This window comes from Syngnathus typhle, linkage group LG1 (assembly GCF_033458585.1).
Source record: "Syngnathus typhle isolate RoL2023-S1 ecotype Sweden linkage group LG1, RoL_Styp_1.0, whole genome shotgun sequence".
NCBI classification, from domain to species: Eukaryota; Metazoa; Chordata; class Actinopteri; order Syngnathiformes; family Syngnathidae; genus Syngnathus; species Syngnathus typhle.
Window position 1 is genome coordinate 14,326,090 of NC_083738.1, and position 13,527 is coordinate 14,339,616.

The 13,527-nt window shown below is 53.2% G+C and overlaps 1 protein-coding gene across 3 annotated transcripts in view; it reads right to left on the reverse strand.

Moving 5' to 3' along the window:
- Positions 1-1,550: 1,550 nt before the first annotated feature.
- The window catches only part of LOC133160058 (uncharacterized), a 49,153-nt gene continuing 37,176 nt past the window's right edge, over positions 1,551-13,527 (reverse strand). For 2 of the 3 annotated variants that reach the window (XR_009715795.1, XM_061287612.1), the window contains 5 exons: positions 4,727-4,847; positions 2,638-2,697; positions 2,467-2,544; positions 2,343-2,396; positions 1,551-2,265 (listed from right to left, as the gene is read on the reverse strand). Coding sequence is in view for 1 of the 3 variants with exons in the window: in XM_061287612.1 (XP_061143596.1) it covers positions 2,209-2,265; positions 2,343-2,396; positions 2,467-2,544; positions 2,638-2,697; positions 4,727-4,825 (348 nt within the window). In the remaining 2 variants the exon portion in view is untranslated. Of the gene's footprint in view, positions 2,266-2,342; positions 2,397-2,466; positions 2,545-2,637; positions 2,698-4,726; positions 13,005-13,527 lie in introns of those variants that run through there. The other variant, XR_009715794.1, reaches the window with a different exon arrangement.

The following is a 13,527-nucleotide window of genomic DNA, read 5'->3' on the forward strand; positions in this document are numbered from 1 at the left end:
GATTCGAAATTGTGAGGGTGGAGTTAGTGGCATCCCAAACCAAAAAGGGCGGGGTTGGTGACATCACAAACAGCCCATTTGAGAATGCTAGAAAATGGATGGATGGATGTTTGAGCGATGATGATACAAACAGCAAGGGAAACATTCTTGTCACTACTTTGAGGACTCGTCAGGCTAGCAGATGTATATTTATGCTCAAAAAGCTAAAAGAAATAGAGAATTTCATGTCAAGGCCCCTTTAATAGTCATGGAGCTAAACTTAAGTCAATGTGCAACTGTGGTCCATGTACTTTTTGGGCATTTGTTTTTCCTTTTGACGTAGGCAAACGCTAAATGTAAAACGATCAGATTTCAATTTTAAGTTGTTTAAAGAAATAAAAGAAAACCAGTCACCTCGTGTTTTTTTCTTTTGAAATTTTCTAATTGAAAAACAAAACACGTCATCAATAAGTCTTAAGTTGATGACATCAATTATGTTAAAGAAAAAATCTGTTTAGCCTGAATTTCTTGTGTAGGGTGGGTGATAATAAGGAATGTTGTGGCTGAGGTTAAATTATAAAATAATGGCTCTGCTGCTATCTAGTGGCTCATATTGGTCATCTTATTTTATAGTTATTTTAATTGTTGGCAGGCTACATCCTGAATGGATGTCTGCCGATCACATGCAGGAAACATAACTCACCACTCGCACTTTCATTCACATGTTTAAGCCATTTTGAAAGTGTGAGGAAGCCAAAGTACATGTAGAGAACCACAAAAGCACAGGGAGCACATACAAACTCTACACAGGAAGGCCGAAGCAACGGTCCAAACCAGAACTGTGAAAATTATCAGGCGGATGTGCTTAACACTCATCACCATGCTGCCTGATCATTTTGCTGACAATGAAAAACATTTCTTAAGGCTCTGCCAGGTTATCTTACCAACACAAATCCAATCGGAATGCTCATATATACATACACACATATATATGTATATATATATATACATACACACATATATATATATATAATATATATATTATATATATATATATATATATATATAATGTGTATGTATTCATCATTCTGTTTTAATAGATTTGAAAAAATGTATTTTTTAACTCCAAACGTCAACAAGGCACATGTTCCAGATAACAAATTGTCCAGCACCAGTTTTGTCACATCAGCAGTGCTACCAAACAAAAGTTAATGTGCAGACCTCAGAGAAATACAATTTAATAACTCCCACCTCCTTTAGACAAAGTGTTTTCTGAGCATTGATGAGAGCTGGGGCTCTGAGAGGTATAAACGCTCTGCACACAGCAAAACAGCGGCGTCTGTGAATTTACACTTGAACAACTTACTAGGAGAAATCTTCATTTTTGTCCTTACAGATGAATGTTGCAGCTTTATTGTGTACAGTGATGCCTGTGGAGTTCTGACAATAAGATACTGAACTCTTGGTGTACATTTGTCTTAAACCAATGAAACTGCAAAATATTCCCAACATTGTCCACATGCACGTTGGTTAATTTTGCGTCGTTGTATAACAATAACATCATTACAATGTTATATGGGTCGAGGATTTTATTAATGTTTGACAAAACCATCACCTACTACAAGGAGAGCCTTTATAAGAGCTCAGTTGGAGAAAAAAAAATAAGGGGGACAGGGGGTACCGTTTTGGTTTGAATAGCATATAATGGTTTTAACATTGTGTTGTAGGTATGCATTGCATGTATGAGTGGTTCACCAAACTAAGCGGATGAACTTTTACACAATTGGTGCAGCAGTGAATAGTGGACCAACACTAACCCACAAATTGATACATTAGCAGTAACAATGTTCCATAATTACACCTTCTGCTGGTAGCAGGTCAAGAGATACAAACTAAATATAGTAATCGATGATTTTGTTCATTGGCGACAGCATGCACTCAAAAAGAACAGTTGGAGCCTGACCGATAAACTGGCCATTCTTAGATTAAAATCATGAGATTTTTAGAAAAAAAAAAGTTCTTCAGCCTAAAGAACAAACAAACTGGAGAACTGGATAAAAACATGTTTTCTTCACATGCAATGTCTTAATATAGATCTATGTTTTTGTGACTGCTTACGGTATGTAGGTCATGTAACACATTTTGAATTTATCACTGGCTTTTTATTACAATTTTGTTCCATATATTCGTACGGTATATGATTGATGACAAGATCACTTGGCTATTTGTTCATCCCTTTAATTCCTCAGTAGAGGCCGAGGGCGTTTCAGAAGCCTCAAGGCACTCCTGCAAGACAGAAGACAGACAGAATATGTAAAAGACATGTTGCAATAAAGGGCACTCAAAAAAAAAGAAGAGTTCACCTTCACTCTGTCCAGCTCTGGTCTTCCTGGGAGCGATTTCTGTGAAGAAATGCCCTGCCAAGAAAACATGATGGTTACATTATTGTCGTCATCTGAACTTGACAGACTCGTGCACGGTTCTCACTCTCTTGGACTGCTGTGTCTCCTCTATGGATTTGGAGCGATTCTTCATGTGTTTCTGAGGAGAGGTGCTGGTGGAGCCCTTGTGATAAAAGCAAAACATTAGAAAACAAAACTCTTGCCTTCTCAAGTAGTCCTCATTCATAATTATAGTATTCATTTTTTTCTTGTGTACCTCGTTTGTCTTCCGCTCCATGGCTGACTTCAGCGAGGATGACTTGAATTGTAAAGTTGCCTATGAACAGAATTTACAATTCTATTTAGTAAAACCTATGCAATACCAAGGAGACAAGACTGATTATAGAAATCCAAGTCAAGTTTCGACCCTCGAGTACCAAGCAAGCTCATCTAGCGGAAACATTGATCTCTAAGTGAAAGAATCAATGGCTGCCGCTTGATCGTCACTTCACTCGTCCACTGCGACTGCGGGTGTCACGGTAGTGTCGCATTCATGGTAGGAGGGAATCAATTGGATGCTTCCAGGTCAATGTGTTTGTACAGGCCATTGAATGACCCAGTGGGACGCTCCCCGCAGCTCTTCTATTTTAAATTAGACCTCTTATTGCCACACCAAGCTGGTTCACGTGACACACTCAAGGCTGTGCACTAAGAATGAAATGTATGGAGCGAGAAGACACTTTAGAGGAGGATTTCAGCAGGATGGCTGAGTATATCGCTCACCATATCACGGAGGTAACGTGACCCAAGTCGGAAAGATAGTTTCGCTTGTTTTATAGATTCACTACCTATGTGTGGATTCTTAAAAGGGAATGAATCATTCTGCAGGAATGACTAGCCCAAAAGGATGGAGGCTTGTACTGTTTGCATGCACGAACATGTCCGTTGTCGTATACAATGGCGTACATGACAACAAAAGTAACAGATTGGAGTCTTAAAAGCTAATGCTCCCGCTCTTTCTGCAAGGGTGGGCAAACACAAAATGCTGCCTCACAGTCCTCTGCATACGTTTCTCCCACCCATCATCACTTTTAGCCACACAACACAGCAAGAGGAGGTGGAATACAGAATGGATAATATACAACAGAGCACGAGTAGTGAACTGCGGAATCAGGACTTCAGAGGCAAGATTGTTCTGCAACTGAAAGCTGGCCAGCTTGGCAGCAATAAGCAGCCGGCTTGAAGCTTCCAGTTGTGGTCAGACAGATAGCTGAGGCTACTTGCAGGGATAATGGTGGAGAAGAAAAGTGGTAAACGTCAACATTTTACAGTGGATATAAAACGTTTAGACACCCCTGTTCAGATGCATGGATTGGGAATATTGGGGAAATAAATGAGGCAGATATAAATCATTTGGAAACTTGTACCACCATGGCCTACTGTATATCCATGCAACTTCATTGAGAAAAGGGCTTTGAGATGGGGATAAAAAAAACTGGCATAATAGGGTTGCTTAAGTGTGCACCTCAAAACTGGGGATGTTTAGAATCAACCAATCACACAAATTCATAGTCAATGCACACTTGCCACCAGTAAAGGTGCCTCGGATTAAACCAAAATATAGGAGTTCAAATGATTGTTTTGTCATTTATCGGTTTAGCAGAAGCCTGATAGTTATAAACCAACTTCTTGTTGTCCTTTTTTACATCACAAAAAGGGCATTTGAATAAGGACATAGTATTTCTAGGTGTATATGAGTAAAAAAAAATAAATGTCTGCTAGAAAAATAATTGGTATTTTACAGGTTGGCACCCGTCTATCAGTTGTGAACACTGTATTGAATCAAAAGGGTGGAGCCATGAACAGTGCCGTCCATTGATTAGCGGACCAGAAAAATGCCTTCCATGTCACAAATGGAATGCTATGGGAGAAACAGACCAAGAAATGTCAAGTCATCTTTTTGTAGGTACTCCCTGATTTCCACAACTAGGGTAAATCAGCAGTAATTTGATGATTGCTATATAGTGGCGGTATACATGAATGCAGAGATTCAGAGACCACCAAGGTTATCATGTGGACAGAACCCACAACTGGGAAAAGAGGGCTGCCCCTGAGAAGCAAGCACATGCAGGCTAAAGGTTAGACCAGTATATCACAGTGACACACAATTTTATCCCGTAATAATTATGAATATGAAAGGAAAATTAAGTACAGACATTTTTAAAAAAGGGTTGTTGTCCTCCCCAAAATGCAATTCTACAGCATGGAATAGTTGGATCATAACTGAAAATTGCAGTGTCATAGTACATGCTACAATGTTACAGAGCACACAGTAGGTGAAGAAGAAAAAAAAATTAAGCACTCACCTGCTTTACTTCCTCTTCTCCGTGCAGACGTCCAGCCGAGGAGATGCTCTCGGCTTCACTGCTGCTATGGAGTCTGTGTGAGCGCGCGCACACACACATGCACGCCTCTCCCCGTGTTCAGCTCCACCGATGCACCATTCATGCATGGTTAGATGGATTGGATGGATTGAGATGCGGGCGCGCACGCGCACGCGCACACGCACACGCACACAATGAGCATCAATTCATATCACGTTTATTTACTTTTTTAATTTTATCTATTTTACTTTTCTAATTTTATCTATTTTATTTATTACTTTTCTATTTTTATCTATTTACTTTTCTATTTTTTACTCACTTATCTACTCACTTATCTACGTATTTACATTTTCATTTTTATCGATTTACCTCTCTATTTTTATCTATTTACTTATATATTTGTATATATTTACTTATCCATTTTTATCTATTTTCTTATCTACTTCTATATACTTATCTATTTTATCTATTTACTTCTCAGTTTTTATCTATTTACTTATCTATTTAGTTATCTATTTACTTCAAGGCGCTTCCAAGGCAATCCCGGCTTTGTCCAGAAGCTTCCAAAACGGTCCCGGCGTAGTCCGGGCGCATCCAAGGCGGTCCCAGCAGCATCCAGGCGGATCCAAAGTGATCCCAGCGCCGTCCAGGCGCATCCAAGGCGCATCCAAGGCGGTCCCGGCGTCATCCAGGTGCATCCTAGGTGCATCCAAGGCGGTCTCGGCATCGTGATAGGCGCATCCAACGCGGTTCCGGCGTCGTCCAGGGTGGTCCCGATGTCGTCCAGGCGCATACAAGGCGATCCCGGCGTCGTCCAGGCACATCCAAGGCGGTCCCAACGTTGTCCAAGAACATCCAAGGCGGTCCCCGCGTTGTCCAAGCGAGACTAAGTCGGTCCCGGCTTCACCCAAGCGCATCCAACGCGGTCCAAGCGTCGTCCAGGCACAATTAAGGCGGTACGGGCTTCATCCAGGCCCATAGAAGGTTGTCCAGGCATTGTCCAAGCGCATCAAAGCCGCATCCAAGACGGTCCCAACGTCATCCAGGGGCATCTAACACGGTCTCAGCGTTTTCCAGGCACATCAAGTTGGTCCCTGCGTCATCAGAGTCCATCCAAGGCGGTCTCGGCGTTGTCCAGGCGCATCCGAGGCGGTCCCAGCATCGTCCAGACGCATACATGGCGGTCCTGACGTCGTCCAGGCGCTTCCAAGGCGGTCTTGGCGCATCCAAGGCGATCCCGGCATCGTCCAGGCACATCCAAGGCGGGCCCGGTGCATCTAAGGCAGTCCCGGCATCGTCCAGGCTCACCCAAGGCAGTCCCGGCGTTGTCTAGGCGCACCAAAGGCGGTCCTGGTGTCGTCCAGGCGCATCCAAAGCGCACCCAAGGCGCATGCAAGGCGGTCCCGGCCTTGTCCCCGCGCATCCAAGGCACATTCAAGCGCATTCAAGGCAGGCCCTGCATCGTCCAGGCGCATCCAAGGCACATTCAAGGCACATCCAAGGTGCATCCAAGGCGTACCCAAGGCGATCCTGGCATCGTCCAGGCGTACCCAAGGCGGTCCCGGCGTCTTCCAAGTGCATCCAAGGCGGTCCCGGGGGCGTCCAGGCGCCAACAAGGCGGTCCCAGCGTCGTCCAGGTACATCCAAGGCGCATCTAAGGCGGTTCCGGCATCATCCAGGCAAAAACAAGGCGGTCCCAGCATCCAGGCGAAACTAAGGCGTTCCAGGCGTCGTCCAGGCTCAAACAAGGCGGTCCCAGCGTCGTCCAGGCGTATCCAAGGCAGTCCCGACGTCGTCCAGGCGCACCTAAGGCAGTCCCAGCGTCGTCCAGGTGCATTCAAGGCGCATCCAAGGCGGTTTCAGCGTCCAGGCACATGTAAGGCAGTCCCGGCATTGTCCGGCGCATCCAAAGCTGTCCCGGCGTTGTCCATACGCATCCAAGGTGGTCCTGGCGTCGTCCAGGTGCATCCAAAGCGGTCGTGGTCTCATCCAAGAGTGGGCCAGGCAGGCAGGAGGTCCGGGTGTCGTCCAGGCGCATTCGAGGCAGTCCTGGCGCAATCTTGGTGCATCCCACCATCGTCCAGGTGCATCCAAGGCGGTCCTGGCATCGTCCAGGCGCATCCAAGCCAGTCCCGGCGTCGTCAGGGGCATCCGAGGTGCATTGAAGGCGCATCCAAGGCGCATCCAAGGCGCATCTAAGGTGGTCCCGGCGTCATCCGGGCGCATCCAAGGCACACCCATGGGGAATCCAAGGTGGTCCTGGCGTCGTCCAGGTGCATCCAAAGCGCTCGTGGTCTCATCCAAGAGTGGGCCAGGCAGGCAGGAGGTCCGGGTGTCGTCCAGGCGCATTCGAGGCAGTCCTGGCGCAATCTTGGTGCATCCCACCATCGTCCAGGTGCATCCAAGGCGGCCCTGGCGTCGTCCAGGCGCATCCAAGCCAGTCCCGGCGTCGTCAGGCGCATCCGAGGTGCATCGAAGGCGCATCCAAGGCGCATCCAAGGTGGTCCCGGCGTCATCCGGGCGCATCCAAGGCACATCCAAGGGGAATCCAAGGCAGACCCGCCGTCGTCCAGGCGCATCCAAGGCGGTCTCGCCGTCGTCCAGGCGCATCCAAAGTGGTCCCCCCCGTCGACCAGGCGCATCCAAGGCGCTTCCAAGGCCCATACAAGGCAGTCCTGTCGTCGTCCAGGCGCAAACAAGGCGATCCCAGCGTCCACGCGCATCCAAGGCGGTCCTGGAGTCATCCAAGGCGGTCCCGGCGTCGTCCAAGCGCATCCAATGCAGTCCCTTCATCAACCAGGCGCATCCAAGGCGATCCCGACATCATCCAGGCATATCCGGGGCGGTCCCAACGTCATCCAAGCGCATCCAAGGCGCATCCAAGGCATTCCCAGCGTCGACCAGGCGCATCCAAGGCAGTCCCAGCGTCGTCCTGGTGCATCCAAAGCGCATTCAAGGCACATCCTAGGTGCATCAAAGGCGGTCACAGCGTCATACAGGTACAAACAGTGCAGTCCCAGCCTCCAGGGCAATCCAAGGCGATTGTGCGTCATCCAGGCGCATGCAAGGCGCTCCCGGCATCGTCCAGGCGCAAACAAGGCGGTCCCAGCGTCCAGGTTCATGCAAGACGGTCCCGGCGTCGTACAGCGCACCCAAGACGGTCCCGGCATCGTCCAGGTGACTCCAAGGCGCATGGAAAGCGGTCCTGGCGTTGTCCAGGTGCAAACAAGGCGGTCCCAGCGTTGTACAGGTGCATCCAAGGCGCATCCAAGGTGGTCCCAGCGGCGTCCAGGCACAAACAAGGCAGTCCCAGCAAATCAAAGGCGGTCCAGGCGTCGTCCAGGCGCAAACAAAGCGGTCCCAGCGTTGTCCAGGTACATCCAAAGCGCAACCGAGGCGGTCTCAGCAAATCAAAGGCGGTCCAGGCGTCGTCCAGGCGCGAACAAGGCGGTCCCAGCGTCGTCCAGGTACATCCAAAGCGCAACCAAGGCGGTCTCAGCGTCGTCGAGGTACATCCAAAGCGCATCCAAGGCGGTGCCAGCGTTGTCCAGGCACAAACAAGGCAGACTCAGCATCCAGGCTAATCTAAGGCGGTCCCGGCGTTGTCCAGGCGCGTCCAAGTAAGTCCTGGTTTTGACCAGGCGCAAACAAGGCGGTCTCAGCATCCAGGCGCATGCAAGACGGTCTCGGGGTCGTCCAGGCGCAGCCAAGGCGGTCGTAGCGTCGTCCAGGACCATGCAAGGACCATCCAGTCGCATCCAAGGCGATCTTGGGGTTGTCCAGGCTTAAACAAGGCGGTCCTGCTGTCGTCCAGGCGCATCCAAGGCTGTCCCGGCGCCGTCCAGGTGCACCCAAGGAAGTCCTGACGTCAACCAGGCACATCCAAGGCGGTCCCGGCGTCGTCCAGGCTTATCGAAGGCGGTCCCGGTGTTAGTTAGTTAGTTTATTGTTTAGCACATATTATTATATCAATAATAATAATAAGGAGGGAGACGAAGCCTAGGGCTTGTAAAGAGCTCCACTCCTTCCGCTGTCATCCGGGTTCATCCAAGGCACATCCAAGGCGCATCCAAGGAGCATCCAAGGAGCATTCAAGGTGGTCCCGGCATCGTCCGTGCAGATCAAAGTCGGTCCCGGCGTTTTCCAGGCACATCCAAGGTGGTCCTGGCGTCCTCCAAGGTGCATCTAAGGCAGTCCCAGCGTCGCCCAGGCGCAGCCAAGCCGGTCCCAGCATCATCCAGGCATATCCAAGGTGATCCTGGCGGCGTCCAAGCGCATCCAAGGCAGTCAAGGCACATCCAAGGCGGTTCCAGCGTCCAGGCGCATGTTAGGCAGTCCCGGCATCGTCTGGCGCATCCAAGGCGGTCCCGTTGTTGTGCAGGCGCATTCGAGGCGTATTGAAGCCATATCGGTCCAGGTGCATCTAAGGCTCATCCAAGACAGTCCCGGCGTCGTCCAGGCATAGACAAGGCGGTCCCGGCGTCGTCCAGGCTCAAACAAGGCGGTCCCATCGTCGTCCAGGCATATCCAAGGCAGTCCTGGATTCGTCCAGGCACACCTAAGGCAGTCAAGGCACATCCAAGGCGGTTCCAGCGTCCAGGCGCATGTTAGGCAGTCCCGACATCGTCTGGCGCATCCAAAGCTGTCCCGGCGTCGTCTCAGAGCATCCAAGGCGCATTCAAGGCGCAACCAAGGCAGTCCCGCTGTCATCCAGGCGCATCCAAAGCGGTCCCAGTATGTCCTGGCGCATCCAAGCCAGTCACGGCGTTGTCAAGGCGCGTCCAAGGCGCATCCAAGATGAACCCGGCGTCGTCCAGAAGCATCCAAGGCACATCCAAGGCACATCCAAGACACATCCAAGGCGGTCCGGGCGTAATCCAGGCGCAGTGAAAGCAAATTCAAGGCGTATCCAAGGCGGTCCCGGCATCGTCCATGCGCATCCAAGGTGGTCCTGGTATTGTTTAGGCGCATCGGAGGCTCATCCAAGGCGCATCCAAGTCGCAACAAAGGCTGTCCTGGCGTCATCCATGCGCATCCAAGGCGGTCCCAATGTAGTCCAAACGCATCCAAGACGCATCCAAGGCGGTCCTGGCGTCGTCCAGGAGCATACAAGGTACATCCGAGGCGCATTCAAGGCGCATCTAAGGCGGTCCCAGTGTCGGCCAGGCGCATCCAAAGCGCATCCAACGTGGTCCTTGCGGATCTAAGGTTCATCCAAGGCAATCCCGGCATCGTCCAGGCACATTTAAGGTGGTCCTGCCGTCGTCCAGGTTCATCCAAGGCGGTCCCGGCGTCGTCCAGGCTTAAACAAGGCGGTCCCAACGTCCAGTCGCATGCAAGGCGCTAACGGCGTCTTCCAGGCGCATCCAGGGCAGTCCCGGCGTCGTCCGGGCGCATCCAAGGCACATCCAAGGGGAATCCAAGGCGGTCCCGCCGTCGTCCAGGCGCATTCAAGGCGGTCCCGCCGTCGTCCAGGCGCATCCAAGGCGGTCCTGGCATCATCCAGTCGCATCCAATGCGATCTTGGGGTAGTCCAGGCTCAAACAAGCCAGTCCTGCCGTCGTCCAGGCGCATCCAAGGCAATCCCGGCGTCGTCCAGGCGTATCCGGGGCGGTCCCAACGTCATCCAAGCGCATCCAAGGTGCATCCAAGGCGGATCCAAGGCAGTCCCAGCGTCGACCGGGCGCATCGAAGGCAGTCCCAGCGTCGTCCTGGTGCATCCAAGGCGCATTCAAGGCACATCCAAGGCGGTCACAGCGTCGTACAGGTACAAACAGTGCAGTCCCAGCATCCAGGGGAATCCAAGGCGATTCGGCGTCGTCCAGGCGCATGCAAGGCGGTCCCGGCGTCGTCCAGGCGCATCCAAAGTAGTCCCAGCGTCGTCCAGGAACCTGCAAGGTGCATGCAAGGAAGTCTCAAGGTCATCCAGGCGCATCCAAGGCAGTCCCAGTGTCGTCCAGGCGCATCCAAGGCGCATCCGAGGGGTCATCCAGGCGCAAACAAGGCGGTCCCAGCGTTCAGGCGCATGCAAGGCGTTCCAGGCGTCGTCCGGCGCACCCAAGGCGGTCCCGGCTTCCAGGCGCACGCAAGGCGGACCCAGCCTCGACCAGGTGCCTCCAAGGCGCATCCGAGGCGGTCAGGGCGTCATCCAGGCACAAACATTGCAGTCCCAGCGTCCAGGCAAATCCAAGGCGGTCCCGGCGTTGTCCTGGAGCATCCAAGGCCCATCCAAGGGAATGCCAGCGTCATCCAGGCGCATCCGAGGCGGTCCCAGCGTACCCAGGTGCATCCAAAGCGCATCCAAGGCGCTTCCAAGGCAGTCCCGGAGTCGTCCAGGCGCATCCAAGGCAGTCCCTGGGTCGTCCAGGTGCATCCAAGGGCATCCAAGGCGCATCCAATGCAGTCCCAGCGTCGTCCAGGCACAAACAAGTCGGTCCCAGCGTTTAGGCGCATGAAAGGCGGTCCCGGCGTCATCCAAGGTGGTCCTGGCATGATACAGGCGCATCCAAGGCACATCTAAGGCGACGTCCAGGGGCATCCAAGGCGCTCCCATCGTTGTCCAGGTACATCCAAGGCGCATCCAAGACGCATCCAAGGCGGTCCAGGCGTTGTCCAGGCACAAACAAGGCGGTCCCAGCGTCCAGGCAAATCCAAGGCGGTCCCGGCGTCGTCCAGGCGTTTCCAAGGCGGTCTCAGCGTCGTCCAAATGCATCCAAGGCAGTCCCGGCGTCCAGGCGAATCATCCGGGTTCATCCAAGGCACAGCCAAGGCGCATCCAAGGAGCATTCAAGGCGGTCCCGGCATCGTCCGTGCGGATCAAAGTCGGTACCGGCGTTTTCCAGGCGCATCTAAGGTGGTCCTGGCGTCCTCCAGGCACATCCAAGTCACATCCAAGGCAGACCTGGTGTCGTCCAGGCGCATCCAAGGCGGTCTCAGCGTCGTCCAAGTGCATCCAAGGCAGTCCCGGCGTCCAGGCGAATCCAAGGCGGTCCGGGCGTAATCCAGGCGCAGTGAAAGCGAATTCAAGGCGCATCCAAGGCGGTCCCGGCATCGTCCATGCGCATCCAAGGTGGTCCTGGTATTGTTCAGGCGCATCGGAGGCTCATCCAAGGCGCATCCAAGTCGCAACAAAGGCTGTCCTGGCGTCATCCATGCGCATCCAAGGCGGTCCCAATGTCGTCCAAGTGCATCCAAGACGCATCCAAGGCAATCCCGGCGTCGTCCAGGCGTATCCGGGGCGGTACCAACGTCATCCAAGGCGGTCAGGGAGTTGTCCAGGCACAAACAAGGCGGTCCCAGCGTCCAGGCAAATCCAAGGCGGTCCTGGCGTCGTCCAGGCGTGTCCAAGGCGGTCTCAGCGTCGTCCAAATGCATCCAAGGCAGTCCCGGCGTCCAGGCGAATCATCCGGGTTCATCCAAGGCACAGCCAAGGCGCATCCAAGGAGCATTCAAGGCGGTCCCGGCATCGTCCGTGCGGATCAAAGTCGGTACCGGCGTTTTCCAGGCGCATCCAAGGTGGTCCTGGCGTCCTCCAGGCACATCCAAGGCACATCCAAGGCAGACCTGGTGTCGTCCAGGCGCATCCAAGGCGTTCTCAGCGTCGTTCAAGTGCATCCAAGGCAGTCCCGGCGTCCAGGCGAATCTAAGGCGGTCCTGGCGTCGTCCAGGCGCATCTAAGGCAGTCCCAGCGTCGCCGAGGCGCAAACAAGGCTGTCCCAGAGTCCAGGCGCATTCAAGGCGGTCCCGGCGTCACCCAGGCGCACCAGAGGCCATCCTAGCGTCATTCAAGGCGCATCTAAAGCGGTCCCGCTGTCATCCAGGCGCTTCCAAGGCGGTCCTGGCGTCGTCCAGGCGCATACAAGTCAGTCCCGGCGTTGTCCCGGCGCATACAAGGCAGTCCAGGCGCATACAAGGCAGTCCCGGCATCAACCAGGTCCATTCAAGATGGTCCCGGCGTCATCCAGGCGTATCCGAGGCGTTCCTGAAGTCGTCCAAGTGCGTCCAAGGCGCATCCAAGGCACTTTTTAGGCGTTCCCGGCGTCATCCAGGCGCATCCAGGTTGGTCCCGGCGTCGTCCAGGAGCATCCAAGGTGATTCTGGCTTCGTCCAGGCGCATCCAAGGCGCATCCAAGGCAGCTCCAGCGTCGTCCAGGCGGAGCCAAGGCGGTCCCGGCATCATCCAGGCACATCCAAGGTGATCCTGGTGGCGTCCAAGCGCATCCAAGGCACATGCAAGGCAGTCAAGGCAGTCTTAGCGTCGTCTTGGCGCATCCAAGGCGGATCCTGGGCGCATCCAAGGCCAATCCAAGGCGGTCCCGGCGTTGTGCAGGCGCATTCAAGGCGTACTGAAGGCATATCGGTCCAGGTGCATCTAAGGCTCATCCAAGGCAGTCCCGGCGTCGTCCAGGCACAAACAAGGCGGTCCCAGCGTCCAGGCGAATCCAAGGCGGTCCCGGCGTCGTCCAGGCGCAAACAAGGCCGTCCTAGCGTTGTCCAGGTGCATCCAAGGCGATCCCGGCGTCGTCCAGGCACAACAAGGCGGTCCCAGCGTCCTGGCGAATCCAAGGCGGTCCCGGCGTCGTCCAGGCTCAAACAAGGCGGTCCCAGCGTCGTCCAGAAGCATCCAAGGCGCATCCAAGGCGCATCCAAGGCGCAACCAAGGCAGTCCCGCTGTCATCCAGGCGCATCCAAGGCGGTCCCAGCATCATCCTGGCGCATCCAAGCCAGTCATGGCGTCGTCAAGGCGCATCCGAGGCGCATCCGAGGCGCATCCAAGATGAACC